Consider the following 16,160-nt stretch of genomic DNA (forward strand, 5'->3'; position numbering starts at 1 on the left):
AGAACGCCAATTTTATTGCTTCTTTTATCAGCACAACAGTTTTTGCTGTGCTAACATAATTATGCAAAAGGGTTTTCTAATGATCAGTTAGCCTTTTCTTATGAAAACAAAAAACATTTCTAAGTGACCCCAAACTTTTGAAAGGTAGTATACATACATTATTTGACATTGAACTCGGTATGGATATTGCTCCCTAGGTTATGGTACGTAGGGTTATTAGCATCGATAAGAACCATGTCTGGCGATAAATTCGCGTTGAAGCTGGGCCAGCTAGTAGGCTACTTTTAATTCAAAGCTTAGGGTTGTTTGATATCCTGAGCTCTGAAGCCAGTGCCCTTTCTTGACGTCAGGCGCTTAGTGAAGCAAGCACCCCTGCTCACAGAGGCAAACCGCGCATTGGATAGGGACAAGAGATTTTTGAGCTCCGCGCATTCAGGTACGATTTTCATCTAATTTTGACGTGTAACAAAATTGAACAACATTTTAGTCATTTCGTTTTTTTGTACTCCGGTATAATGTGTTGTTGCTGCATATATCCAACCGGCGCATGTTATAATTTACGTATATCTTCTACCGTAGCCTATTCATAAATGCTCTATGATATAATTTGTAGAGGCTTGCTTTACTATACCCTTGAACGTTGAGAGCACGTTTATGCACTTACACACTCCTTTTTCAATTTTCATTTCAAGAATCGTCTACTGATGTGCGATATAGGCCTATGCTTGCTTGCTGCTTTCTTTTCAAAATGTATCATTATAGCGTAGATTAAAAAAACTGCCAGTTGTGATTCAAAACCTTATTTGTCATTCTGTTTTCTGTTACCTGTGTCGTTGATGGCCATATCGGACTAAAACACCGAAGAGTTTATCACTTAAATGACAATATGGCTATATTGTGTTTTATTGTATGGCAATCTTTATAAGATACATGTCTTTCTACATCTTGCCGTCTGACATTTCAAACGTTGCCATAGTCTGTTGAAATTTTTATAAAGCTAGAACTATGAGGTTATACAAAAATATATTAGCTTTCGAGTGTTATTTGTGATATTTTATATAGCCCTGTATGGCTGCTGGCTGTATTTGTACTTATTAATTGAGACAAGCTATACTATACTATTCATACATAAAGCAATTATGCCCTGTATGAATATGGGTGCACTGCGGAGTTCTACAGACTGAGACTTGACCAACAGGGTAGCCTACCAACACTCATTATCAGTTCTTCATGGGCTGATTTAAAGACATGCACCTGTTTGAGAGGTTGTGTTGTACAACAAATGTTTGGGACCAGACACTTTCTTCTCCATAGTCCTTAACAAAAATTTGGACTGTTACCCTATCCAATTTATTTTAATTTCATCACAACCCACAGACAAAGGAAGTAACTGTAAACATATGTTTTAACTGCTTTATTCTGTATGGAGTCTTAACGCACTCCACCATCTACCTATCCTAAAGATGGTGGATTTCACTCCTGGAACCTAATGCCTGCCAGTTCATCTTCCTCGGTTGATTGTTGAAGTATCTTAAGATACTTTTGTGATGTCAGATTCATAACATATTTTATCAAATGATGTTGGAAACATATCTATAAGTCTTATTATTATAGAAATATGTTATGAACAAAATCTTTTAGAAAGGATCTTTGTAGTGATATGCTACATGTTTCTTCAAGTTTATCTAAATCATTAGGAACTCTTATGTGGTCACCTAAGACCTCCCCTATACGTTTTGCTCGGTGCATTTGATTAAAAAACGTTGTAAATGCTGCATGCTAGAAGAAAGCCTCTACTGGAATCAAGACAAATTTCAGCACCTAACTTGCTAAACATAATTGGAACCAGGTTATTTGGTACTATCACACAAATTATTAGATATAACACCATATTACACCAGAGGTGGGTTTGGCATAAAAGCAGGGATTGTCAAACAGAATTTAACCTAATCCTGACTGTGAAATATAGTGGTGAATAAGGGATTTCTTTGGGGTATGATTTGATTCCAAAAACCCTGGGAACCTTCTTAGAATACATGGCCATATATCACACCTCTTCTCACAGTATTGTATATAAATACACAGACATTAAAACCACCTTTCTCTCACTAACGCCCCCCTCCTTTCTTATCTTAGCTTTCTGCTAAATTCAACCTTGAACAGTGAATACTATTTCCTTTCAGCATTTATATATTGAATTACCCTCTGGGTGACGGCATGTGAAAGGGTTTTAAATCTACCATATTGATCCGTAGGCCTCATCTGATTTAGCGTCAGATACAACATTCCAAATGGGTGCCTATTTCTTGTACAGGGCATCAGTGGAGTTCTATTCAAAAGTAATATGTCCACTATGTGAGGAATGAAGTACCATTTGGGAGCAAGTCCATGGCCAGTTAATACCCTCTATGGTTCATTTATGTAAATATTAAATCATACTCTGAAGCCTCTCGTAATTTGCTTTTCCAATGGTTCGTCAATCACTGTGGTTCAGATGATAAAATGTCATAGTGTCATTCACATGCTTGGTTGCTCTTTAATACTAATTTGATTTAAAGCTTGCCTGTGTGTGAGTGTGTGTGTGTGCACGCACGTACAAGTGTGTGTCCATGCTTGTGTCAGTGTTTTTTTTTTGTGTGGGGGTTTTGTAATTGCTAGGAAATGCTGATGCTAAGTTTTCTGCTTGACTGTTCACTTCCTCCCTCCACAGTTCTCCAGTGGCCAATCGTATTGACAGTGTAGGATAAGGATGCCCCTTGGAGATCGAGAGGATGGAAATGGATGGAAAAAGAAGACGTCTGACATCAAAGAAAACTACGACTTCAAAGAAGTTTTGGGAACGTAAGTGTTCTCATGTCGCTGTTACATTAATAGCTGTGTCTTGATGCTTTTCTTGGATATCGATGTGAGAGAAGAATATCATGTTCAGCATAAACAAGAGATTTGAGCTCTTGGCCAATATTGCTTTTATTTATAGTATCTCGATGAGAGCCAATCATAGATCAGACAGGCCAAATGTCCTTTTAACAGTAACCTTTGAGAGTATCCAAAAAATTTATTTTACCCAGAAATTAGTCCGAATAATCTTTTGCACGGGCGACCTGGATATCACTGAGAAAATTACACACCCATCAATGTGATCAATAAAAATCAAGATACAACCCTGTGCAATTAAAATCAAGCATATACAAACCTGGGCGATTGAAACCCTTTACTCTCTATGAAAGGATCAGCTATCGTTGCATGCTTTTCTTAACATTGCTCCAGCTGCATTAATGTCAGTGCCCATCACAAGAAGACATCTTGATCTGCCTTTTTGTGGAATTGGATAAAAAGACCCGGGGCTATTCCAAAAACACCCAGGGCTTTTCCAAAAAGACCACGGGCTGAAGCCCTGGAAGCCCGGGCCTAACAATGCCATTACTTTACAATGCACAAAATTGTGCTAAGTAGAGTCTTTGGTTATACTGGATCTTTGGTTTGTCCCCATAGGTATTTGCAGAGGGTTCAGCCATCATCTGAACGTTTTTCATAAACACTAATGTCTCCACTCAAAGGTTAGCGAAATCCAGTTGGTGCTTTTGGGCTTGGGTTGCTGGCAGGCTCGTATGAGTCAAGGATAGGGATATGGGTTCTCCAAAGCGCATCTCGCCAAGATGTTACGCTTCTTATGGCACTATTCGCTTCATATGGAAGTACTTTACAGCACCTATGTAGTTGAAGGTAATCACATTCCACATCCAGCAACCCTGATTGAGCTCCCAGCCTACCACCATGATTCACTAGAGTGCGATGAGGCAGCGCAACACTCGTCTGACTCTAACCCCACAAACCCCGGGAGGTGCTGAGCCAACCCATACCATCATATGCGAGGCCCCTGGGAATTTCCGCTATTCTATGTCCAGAATTCCAACTCCTGGCCACAATGACGCGGCTGTACTGCGAGGCCGTGACTTTACCACCAGCCAGGAGCCTCTGAACCCATCTTTCTATGTGTATGGGAATGACCTTAACTGAGCATGTCACAGAGGAGTTACAGAGCATTTGTACTTGAACACGTATCCTTGTTGGCCGTGTGGGTGTGCAGCCTAACATGACTCTCCCTGCGCTTGAATGCGGTGCACTCTGTCCTCAGAGTGGGCGGAGACAGAGGCTGCACTGGCAGATCCCCCTTGGATACAGTCATCATGAGGATGCTTGACTGGTCTCCCCTGCTAAAGGCAAAATGGGTCCGACCGCTGCATTATTATCACTGTCTTATACATCCTCATTTAGAGCACCGCCCCTGTCCTCAGTATGTTTGTTTATTTGTGATTTATCTCACCATTGCCCCCTGCTGAAGTAACGGCTACTCTTCCAGGGAGACTGCAGAAACAGAAACCCAGACAAATTACAAAACGCTGATGAATTCATGGAACCGAACATTCTCGCACGTTTAAAATACAGCAATACGACTAAAACAATGTTGGGGTATTATGCCTGTTCATTAGTGTGTGTTATAATGTGTCTATGTCTGTGTTTTTGTCAGTGTTTATCGCTTTACAGGGCTTGTGCCATAAGATATTGTTCTGTCTGTCTTTTGACGGTAATTGAAGGTAATGTTTTCTTGAGTAATTGAGCACGGAAGGCAGTTCCATGTGTTCGTAGATCTGTACAATAATGACATTTCTGTTAGTCAGTATGATACTTAGGGACTTCAGAGAGATCCCTGGAGGCATATGTATGTGTATATGTATATGATTTCTTTATGTAAAAATATTGACGTCTTTATTACGTCCATAATGATGCGCAGGAAAAATATTAAAATTATATATTGAAAAAAAAAAATATTCAAGGCTTTAGTGTTTCCTAAATGCTGAAATAATTATCCTAAATACTGAAATGTTCCTCTGAGGGCAATCCGTGTTGCTTTGTTTGGTGCCAGCTATAGCTTTGCTAATTCTTATTTTCCATATTGAACCGTACCACTGGACAGTATGTGAGATGTGACAAGACCATAGCCTACATATGCTCATGCCTCGTCGTACCACCTTCATGGCATCGCCACCTTCAGAGAATCTGGATTGACGACGCTGTCGCGCTTGTGTTTTTGCGCGCAGGAACTACGGTGATCTACTTTAAACTAGCTGGTATCACAGACAGTGTTAGGGAGAAGGTTGTCAGCGTCTTTGGAGACTTCTGCTGACGGCCTTGGTATTCCCTCTTGCTACGCGACATTGCAGCGTTAACCTGTTTGAATTTTTTACTTACATCCGTGATATTATGTAGCTAGTGGTCTAGAACAGCAGGTGCTGTCAGGCCCGTCTGGGTGGCACTTGCCTTAAAGAGAGCACGGAAGGCATTCAGCTCAGCCTTGGTAGGCTTGTGCCACTCGGCAGCCTGCAGCTGTGTCTTGCGGCCGGGTAATCAGTGGTGGTAACACGCCCTGCTACATCCGACGAGCATTATGGCTTGTGTAGAAGGGTTTGATTGTGTTGTCCTGCGGTGATGTTTTGACCGTTTAATGGATCGTCAGATGTCGTAGCGGAGTTTGTTGTACGCAACCCGTTTGTGTCATGGCTCTTGAAAGCAGAAGCTCTGGTTATGGTCTTTGACATCAAAGGTCGCACTGATCTTAACAACACAGCTAACTATCAAGATATTGTATGTATATTTCAGCCGGTCATCAGTCTGAGTTGGTGCGGTACAAGTTGGTGCCTTTCTTCAGATCAATGCGGACAGTCAGTGTAAGGAACTGTTCATTTGATTTCTACAGCTGCAATCTTTATATTCATAAATTCGACTTCTCAGAAGACACTGTAATGGTCCAGACCTTGAAGTACATGAATTCTACAATAATCCAAATCTGTTTTGGTCAATTCCCACCTGAGGCCTCTGCACTCCAATGAACCATAAAATCGAATTCCAATCATAGCCCTTGGCATCATTAAATGAGTGTCTGGGTGTGACCAGACTAGATAGAGTAGGTAACAATGTGACACTACGCAACTGGAGGAAAAACTCCAGATGGTCGGGGAGCACCTCTCCACCTTTCCATTCCCCATCACTGAAACTACTATGCCATGACCAAACACACACCTGGTGATGTTTCCAGAGATATATGGGGGTGTGTGCGGACTGGGAATGCCTACCTGTTTCAACAATCACACAGGTATTCCCAGGTTGATTCCCGGAACAGGAATGGCTACACCAAAGTGGAGATAAATTGTTGGCTTTGTCCTAAATGGCACCCTATTCCTTTTCCTATATACTGCAGGTCACACCTTTTTAACTGCACAACCCTGTATGCTCTGGTCAAAAGTATTGCACTAAATAGGGAATAGGGTGTCATTTGGGCCACATACACTGTTGGAAGGATAATGAAGTGGTCCCTTACACAGTATATCAGACCTGGTTTCGAGTGCACTTAACCCATTCACTGCATTGTATGTGAATGGGATGTAAGCCAGTGTAGAAAGTAATGCGTTCAATCTGTGATTTAGTTGCAGCGTTTCATCATATTTAGCCCAATGCTAATACAAGAAGCAGATCACTGCATTGCTACATTGCTAAACAGTGTCAAAATAACATGAGCAATGAGCTTCATTTGCAAATTTTAACCTTACCAGGTTGCTTCTTGTTATCTCTTTTTTCCCCATCTACATTACAGAGACCTTAATACAGTACTGTGAAGTCTGTTAAGATATGATGAAAAGCATTATATAACAGGATTTAAAGAATGAATAGCCAGAAGGATAGCATTGCCTTGTTCCTATAAAGACCTTGTAGCAATATTTCCTCCCTTTCGTCAGTGTTCCTACTGAGACCTGGCAGAGAGCAGAATATAATCCTGTATGTGTTGACGGAAAGCTCCTTATGCTTCCAGAGAGATTACTGAATACAGATTTTTTCTTTCTCCAGGAATTCAGAGTATTCAGTTAATTGATTTTTGGGGAAATATTTTATTCCGTTTTTCTGGTTAAGTCCTGAAATCTGTAATTTGTTTGGACTGTGAGACGGTTTTAGGAAAACTGTCCTGTATTCCACTGTAATAATAATAATAAGAATAAAATGTAAGTTGTAAAAGGCATATATCATGTTCGTTGCACACACGTGTGGGAAAACATGTTTACACATGAAACAGATTGTGAATTTAATATAATAAACTGGAGACTAACTTGTGTTTTGTCTGCTGCTCTGCTATTTGTATTGAAAGAGCCACTCAGGAGGGAGGAGAGGTGGTAGTGTTAGGATGTCACCAGGACATCGCCAGTGTAGAGAACCATACTGGATGACAGTGTGTTTATCATCAGGAGGTCTGGTACCAACTAAGCATTAGGAAGAAGTGTTTCTGTATGCTACATGCTGGGCTACTACTAGTTCCATTCAAACCAAATACTATTCTCTGGACCGTGTTTTTCAAGTAACAACTCAACACAGATAAATGTAGCATGTCAAATGCCTTTCCCGTCAGGTGTGCCAAGGACGGAATTATGTTATAAACTTTCCGAAGGGGCTTCTAAGATTTTTTTTAATTGTTCAAGATTAGTGCACCTCATTCTTGCAGGTGAAACAAAGGAAAATGAGAGGTGGAGGGGATTTCTGGGCAACATTAGAACTCCAAACATCGTGTGATGTGTTTTGACTCTTTACTTTTCCCTCTTTGTTTTACTTTTTGACGATTAGTACTCAAGGCCTAATGAAAAGGAAGATCCCTGCATGTTTAACAGACATGCACTGTTCAAAGGGTCATACCGATCTGGTTGTCTTGACAACAGCTGGAGACAGTTTCCTTATAGATTTTCCAGTCAGTCAGTCACTATGGAGACAGAAGTTCATTTTTTTGTCAGGCAGTTGAATGTGTATTAAGGCACTATGTGATCCTCTCTCCCATTGACTCACGCTCTCCTAATTGGGATCGTTTCAAGGCTGGGACTCATAACCGACCAGGTCTTTCTCAGATTTTCAGAAGACTGTAAATGGAGGGAGTAGAGGAGAGGAAAGAGGTGACAGAGGGATTTGGGAGTATACAAGATGAATTGAGGAGGGAAGGAGATGAGGCGAGGTTTGATTGGGAGGTAAAGAAGGAGGAAAAGAAGAGAAAGACAGGAAGGGGAGGCAAGGGAGTGTGTGAGGTGGAGGAAGAGAAAAGAGGGAATCGGAGTAGTTGACAGGAGAAGATGTGTAAGAATACTCTATTAAGCTTTACCCTCCTGTGATAATGATGAACTTACAGTAGAATAGTATGGCATTTGGACAGCAGCACCAAACATCATAGGGGATATAGAATGATCAAGACCTTGCTACTAGAAGATTCTGTCTACACAAAGCACAGTTCTGAAATATTGAACATCAAAGATTTTCCCATTAGGAGGCTGAACCCTCTCTTCTTTTAAGTTCTACAACTGCACCATTGAAAGCCTGTTGGCTGCCTCACCACTTTGTATGGCGCCCACTTCACCACTGATCGCTCGTTGTTTCAGAGGGTGGTGTTTCAGCTCCCTGCCATCCAAGACCTTTACAACAGGTGGTGTCAGAGGGTGGTGTTTCAGCTCCCTGCCATCCAAGACCTTTACAACAGGTGGTGTCAGAGGGTGGTGTTTCAGCTCCCTGCCATCCAAGACCTTTACAACAGGCGGTGTCAGAGGGTGGTGTTTCAGCTCCCTGCCATCCAAGACCTTTACAACAGGCGGTGTCAGAGGGTGGTGTTTCAGCTCCCTGCCATCCAAGACCTGTACAACAGGCGGTGTCAGAGGGTGGTGTTTCAGCTCCCTGCCATCCAAGACCTTTACAACAGGCGGTGTCAGAGGGTGGTGTTTCAGCTCCCTGCCATCCAAGACCTTTACAACAGGCGGTGTCAGAGGGTGGTGTTTCAGCTCCCTGCCATCCAAGACCTTTACAACAGGCGGTGTCAGAGGGTGGTGTTTCAGCTCCCTGCCATCCAAGACCTTTACAACAGGCGGTGTCAGAGGGTGGTGTTATCACCAAATTTCTTAATAGTCCCTGGGTCTTGGTGTGGTTGGAGGATTCCATGATAGATTCATCATCATGAATGTAAATTTAGCATGAGAACAGCCAGCTCCAGAGGAGTAGTGATACATTACGGTAATAAGATGGCTATAAATGTCGTTATATTGAGTTTAAGGATATTATTTTAACTTCATCAAAACATCAGTATTTCCCCATCATTCACCTTATTCTTAACATCTTTTGTATCAGGAGTCACTTTTCAATATTTTTACTACTGAGATACTACTTTTTCTCATGACATTCTCTTGTCCCCCCTGTAACAGATGTATGGTGAGCAATATGGTTGGAGAATCAAATCACAATGAAATCACAGCATGTAATAACAATACATATAGAATTGTGAGAATCGCAATACATGCCGTAATGTCACCTATGTACTGTGAAAAGACCATATCGTGAGGTCTCTGGCAATTCCTCTCTCTAATTTGAATATGTTCTTGAAACATTACCATGGTTACACAGTGGCGTGGTGTGGTGGAGGTCTGTGCTGTTGCATTATAATGTTCTAAACACTTGTGGTGAAGGGAATGGATTTCAGAAGGTTGAAACTGCCTCCATGTTAATACACACTCAAACAAACAACCAAATGAACACACATCCACACCTAGCATAAACAGAAAGTAAATGTTTTGGCGTTGTCTGGTAGACAAAAAGAGAGACTACTTGGAGATGTAATAATGGGGTGGAATTAGGGTGGTAAGAATATGTTAGATGGGGTTGTACAATGGGGGGGGGGGGTGGGGGGGGTGAAGATTTGTAAAGGGTCATGCACATAGGCACTCAGTTTTCTCTCAGACGCTAGAGCAATTAGCACCTCTCTCAGGCAAGTCACGATTAGTGATCACCGCATTCACCCTGTCTGTTCTCATGAGCAAGCTCTATACAGAACGTGTGTTGTGCAAGAAAAACCAAGTCCCCCTTCCACGTTGATTTCCTCTTGGACTTTTATTAGCCTTTTTCTTCTACCATTTTCGAATTGGATCAGAGGTCTTGATTAGCCTCTAGGGATTGAAACAAGGTCAATTGCTAGGGGCTAATCGCTAGCCGTGGGTGGTCAACAAAACACAGCGTGAGGTGAGGAAGAGATCAGAGGTAAGACTGGGCAGATATACTGGATGTGATGAATCCAGGCCAGAGACCCAGTGCCTTACTTCTCTTTGGTCAAAAGCAGTGTCCTGTACGTTATAGTGAATATGGTGCTATTCCGGGAGGTTACCCACTCTTTTCTCCAATATCGATCATATTAGCCCAGATAGCTATGTGTTTTAAAGCCAGTGTGCAACCGATTTACTTTAGTTTTGACTGGTAAATTAATTCGCAATTAGTCTACAGCACGTGTATGATTTGAAAAATGAATGAAGCTGTTATATACAGTAGGAGACCTCACCACACCGAAGGTGCATGTGTCCATAGATCTGGATTCCAAATACACGCTGGTATAGTTACACGTGTTGGCAGTGGTCACTACAGTGTTTTGGTAATTGGATAGTCCACTGGGAGTGTTCCGAGGTTACATCTGGGCTGCTTTGTTAGGAAGACATTGTGTTTCTGTGTGCATATACACAGTATCTAGTGTACATATGTGCAATCCACACAATACTTGAGCTAGTTGCTAATGGTGGAAAGCTAACAAGCTCAGAGCAAAATGGCTATCTGCTGCAGCCTCAAATGCCTATGGATCTGTGTGTGTTTGTATGTGTGGGTGTTTGTGTTTGTGTGCGCGCGTATGTATGTGTGTATGTGTGTGTTTATGTGTGTATGTATGTGTGCGTGTGTGTGTTTTTTTGCTGTATGTATGTGTGTGTGTGTGTGTGTGTGTATGTACACTCACCTAAAGGATTATTAGGAACACCATACTAATACTGTGTTTGACCCCCTTTCGCCTTCAGAACTGCCTTAATTCTACGTGGCATTGATTCAACAAGGTGCTGAAAGCATTCTTTAGAAATGTTGGCCCATATTGATAGGATAGCATCTTGCAGTTGATGGAGATTTGTGGGATGCACATCCAGGGCACGAAGCTCCCGTTCCACCACATCCCAAAGATGCTCTATTGGGTTGAGATCTGGTGACTGTGGGGGCCATTTGAGCATTATCCTGCTGGAAGTAGCCATCAGAGGATGGGTACATGGTGGTCATAAAGGGATGGAGTGGAGATTTGTAGTGGAGATGAGTGGTACCCGGTGGGGTCTTCTGCTGTTCTAGCCCACCTGCCTCAAGGTTGTGCGTGTTGTGGCTTCACAAATGCTTTGCTGCATACCTCGGTTGTAACGAGTGGTTATTTCAGTCAATGTTGCTCTTCTATCAGCTTGAATCAGTCGTCCCATTCTCCTCTGACCTCTAGAATCAGCAAGGCATTTTTGCCCACAGGACTGCATACTGGATGTTTTTCCCTTTTCACACCATTCTTTGTAAACCCTAGAAATGGTTGTGCGTGAAAATCCCAGTAACTGAGAAGATTGTGAAATACTCAAACCGGCCCGTCTGGCACCAACAACCATGCCACGCTCAAAATTGCTTAAATCACCTTTCTTTCCCATTCTGACATTCAGTTTGAAGTTCAGGAGATTGTCTTTACCAGGACCACACCCCTAAATGCATTGAAGCAACTGCCATGTGATTGGTTGATTAGATAATTGCATTAATGAGAAATTGAACAGGTGTTCCCAATAATCCTTTAGGTGAGTGTATATATATATGTGTATATGTGTGTGTGTGTGTGCGTATGTATGTGTATATGTGTATGTGTATGTGTGTGTGTATGTATGTATCTGTGTGTGTGTGTGTTATGTCTGTCACCTCCTATTGCCTCTGCATGTCAGCATAGTTTAAACACAACCCCCTCTTTTCTGGTTCTTACTCACCACTCATAGTCCTCTGTTCACTCAGATCAGGACACCAGAGGCACACTACAGTAGCTGAACCATCACTGGCCTTGTTATTTATCTATGGCATGTTTAATCCATTTCCCATTTAGGGAAATTAATCTCTCAACCCACTTGTCTGAGATGATGTTGCTAGCTGCCTCCATTACACAAATCACTGTGCTATTTCTGTACGAGTGTCAATATTGTGACACCAGGGTTATAAGGGATCACCTAATAATAAAATAAAAAATATTTATATTTCACTCATGCCTTTCACAACACTCAAGGACACCTGACATTAAAAGGAGACCTATTAAACACAATCTACATAAATCAAGAGTGCAGTTTAATGTCGACAGTGATCGTGTCATTCTAGTGGCAGAATGTTGCAGAATGTACATTTCCTTTTAGGAGTATGTGTTGCAGTATTGCAGAACGCACACACACAAACACACACCCTGGAAAAGTCTCTGTAATTTGTTGCGTGTTTCCCCCAACCAGGTAGACTGGCTCCACAGAAGCTGTGAGGAGTCATTTAGTGTAATCAGTGTAATTTACATGGACTGTAACCCAGGCTACAAAAATCTAATTAAACAGACTGGAACCCAGGCTACACAAATCTAATTAAAAGCATTGCAACATTTATGTATGTGTGCTTATTACTAACTTCTTTCCATGTGCTGGAAACATTCCAGGAAATGTATTTTGACATTTTATTTTTTCCTATTCAGTTGATCACCTGCACAGCGTCTACTTCCTTAACAATTTGTTAAGGAAGTAGACACCACAATGGGTTTTACATTCATATCCCTACTAAAGTTTTTGTTCACAGGCCTGCATGGCCTGTCTCATATATCCCTGATATACTTTGGTTGAAAGACACCCTTCATCAAACAGTAGTAAAATAAAAAGTTATTATTGTCCTCAATAATATATGGTCCTTAATCCATGAAACATCTATATCTAATGCTACCTAAATCCTTACATTGATGAGCAGCTAACTTTTGATTTCAGGCTTCATACTCTGTTGAGGTATGCATGCATTCAGTTCCAAAATGTTCCCAAAAGTTGCGTATAAAAATCCTGCTACAGAGTTGACATGACTCCTAATGTTGGAGAGGCACGTTTGTTCTACATAGCATATTGCCAAGCAAAACTATACATTCCAAAACCTTGTATCCTGCTGAACGCAACTCAGTTGTACATATCTGTAAAATGGATTTTACAACTCTTTACCTAACAAAGGACCCCTGGGATTCTTCAGATGGAATGAGTTCTTGGTAGAACCATATCTGTCTGTATATATATCTTGGTATTCATCTTTCCATCTATGTAACACACAGAACACGAAGAGAGAGAGAGAGAGAGAGACAAACACCAGCCACATAAGTAATGATGAACATCTGGTTCTTAATCCTGTCCTCTGTTGAGCTGTGTGTGTAACAATTACACTCTGCAGGGGATAGGAGTGAGCTATACACTGTCTATGTCCCCCAGCCCTCAGCTCTGTGGTGTTTAGTGGCTGCCAGGCAAAGGCCATTTGGTTTTACTGACCAATTATGCGGGGCTTTATCTGGACATCAAGTTGTCATTCAACACTGTCATCCCAAAGCATCCCATTATTGAGTAAATGCGAGTGTGTTTGCAGTCACCTAGCAAAAAGAAATGTCTGCAAACGGGAACTAAATTCAGACAAACCCATGGAGGTGGTGGATGATTTCAGAAAACACCCCATAACCCTCTCCCATGAGAATGTGGGCACAGCTGTTAGTCAGGCTGAATCATTCACATTCCTCCCATAACCTCAGGTGGGAGGACAACATTACAGCAACAGCCGACATGGCACACCAGTGAATGTGCTACCAGTGGCTGCTGAATAAAATCAGCAAAATCTTGTCAATTCTGATCTGGTTTCATGGTTCCATCCTCAACTCCATCCTCACCTTCTCCATCACCGTTTGGTCTGGGTCTGCTTCTGCAAGGGGTAAACCGCAACACATTGTATGGTCTGCAGAGAGGGTCACTGGCTGCCACCTGCTCAACACTGAGGTCCCACATGATTCTAGGGCAAGGAAGTGTGCTGGAAAGATCATTTGTTCTAAAAATTCTCCTCCGCCAGGTGGAGGACAGGAACAGAAAATCATGCCACCTGAACAGATTTCCCCCCATGCTGTAGGCCACAGGAACCAGCCACCTGTCCCAGAATATTGGGAACTATGCTTACTGCGTTAATCCACACTCTAAATGGAATAGCTGCAGTATACTGCACCCAAACTCTGTTAATGTCCCTCCATCCAGATATACTATACTGAGACTGTGAATGTGTACATCAAATCCATGTACTGTATGTTCGGCATACCTCTTATGTGCTCACTAACCATTTTCTGTATTGTGCTTCTGAATGTTTCCTTGCAATGGTAGCTCTATACCCTCTACGGGGTGTTGGAGGGTTCATGGGAGTTTGCCCAACCAATCCACATGTGTTTTGTGGATTTGGAGAAAGCATTCGACTGTGTCCCTCGCGGCATCTTATGGAGGGTGCTTGGGGAATATGGGGTCCTGGGTCCTTTGCTAAGGGCTGTCAGGTCCCTGTACAACCGAAGCAGGAGCTTGGTCCGCATTGCCGGCAGTAAGTCAGACTTGTTCCCAGTGCATGTTGGACTCCGGCAGGGCTGCCCTTTGTCACCGGTTCTGTTCGTAATTTTTATGGACAGAATTTCTAGGCGCAGCCAGGGGCCGGAGGGTGTCAGGTTTGGGGACCACACAATTTCGTCTCTGCTCTTTGCAGATGATGTTGTCGTGTTGGCCCCTTCTAACCAGGACCTTCAGCATGCACTGGGACGGTTTGCAGCCGAGTGTGAAGCGGTGGGGATGAAAATCAGTACCTCCAAATCCGAGGCCATGGTCCTCAGTCGGAAAAGGGTGGCTTGCCCACTTCAGGTTGGTGGAGAGTGCCTGCCTCAAGTGGAGGAGTTTAAGTATCTAGGGGTCTTGTTCACGAGTGAGGGAAGGATGGAACGGGAGATTGACAGACGGATCGGTGCAGCTTCTGCAGTAATGCAGTCGATGTATCGGTCTGTCGTGGTGAAGAAAGAGTTGAGCCGCAAGGCGAAGCTCTCGATTTACCAGTCAATCTACGTTCCTACTCTCACCTATGGTCATGAGCTTTGGGTCATGAACGAAAGGACAAGATCCCGGATACAGGCGGCCGAAATGAGCTTTCTCCGCAGGGTGGCCGGGCGATCCCTTAGAGATAGGGTGAGAAGCTCGGTCACCCGGGAGGAGCTCAGAGTAGAGCCGCTGCTCCTCCACATCGAGAGGGGTCAGCTGAGGTGGCTTGGGCATCTTTTTCGGATGCCTCCGGAACGCCTTCCTGGGAAGGTGTTCCGGTCCCGTCCCACCCGGGAAGAGACCCCGGGGAAGACCTAGGACACGCTGGAGGGACTATGTCTCCCGGCTGGCCTGGGAACGCCTCGGTGTCCCCCCGGAAGAGCTAGAGGAAGTGTCTGGGGAGAGGGAAGTCTGGGCATCCCTGCTTAGACTGCTGCCCCCGCGACCCGGCCCCGGATAAGCGGAAGAAGATGGATGGATGGATGGTAGCACCAATCTACAAGTAGAATTGTGAGCATCTGTGAATGAGCCTAGCAATTTGTAGTAATTTAATTAGTGGCTTAAAACATCAGGGCTGTTCAGCTGTATTTTAACTGGAGCCGAGATTTTAAAAAGGTCATTTACCGGGAGGAAATATGTTTTCTACATTGCATTAGTGTTTTTAACACTGGTATAGAAAACCATCCAGAAGTATTATTGTGCTAAAAGAAATTGCTGCTGAAAGTTAAGTATTGCAGTGTATTAACAAAAATACATCTATTTAACTGAATCTGTTGAAGTAAATAAGTAGATGCATTTATCTGCAAATAAATACATTTAATTTATTAGCAGATAAATTAATTTAAAATTAATGTAATTAATTTATAATATTTCTATTGAACGCACAGACAGAACAATAGTCCAATAAATTCTGTTTATAACACAAAAAATCCCTGTCTATTTATTTATCCCTATCTATAAAAAATCCCATGGCTATCTATTTATTTCAACCTCTTAAATCTCTAATGCATGAAATATGTCTGTTGACAAGCTTTAGCAGAGAAGTTTCATCCTTGCAAGTGAACAGGTCCCTAAAAACTCTGTAACATCTGTGGGGAGATTAAACTCATCAAATCTATGTGTTGATAATGACTGAATCGAATAACATAGTGTTGGCAAATTGAGCATTTTGAT

The 16,160-nt window shown here is 42.5% G+C and overlaps 1 protein-coding gene across 1 annotated transcript in view; it reads left to right on the top strand.

The window, feature by feature from the left end:
- Window positions 1–344: 344 nt before the first annotated feature.
- Window positions 345–16,160, top strand: part of camk1a (calcium/calmodulin-dependent protein kinase Ia) — a 33,879-nt gene continuing 18,063 nt past the window's right edge. Inside the window, exons 1-2 of the mRNA XM_029114301.2 lie at window positions 345–436; window positions 2,711–2,841. Coding sequence (XP_028970134.1) covers window positions 2,750–2,841 — 92 coding nt within the window. The 5' untranslated portion in view covers window positions 345–436; window positions 2,711–2,749. The remainder of the gene's footprint in view (window positions 437–2,710; window positions 2,842–16,160) is intronic.

This window comes from Esox lucius, chromosome 17 (genome assembly GCF_011004845.1).
Source record: "Esox lucius isolate fEsoLuc1 chromosome 17, fEsoLuc1.pri, whole genome shotgun sequence".
In the NCBI taxonomy this organism is placed as follows: Eukaryota; Metazoa; Chordata; class Actinopteri; order Esociformes; family Esocidae; genus Esox; species Esox lucius.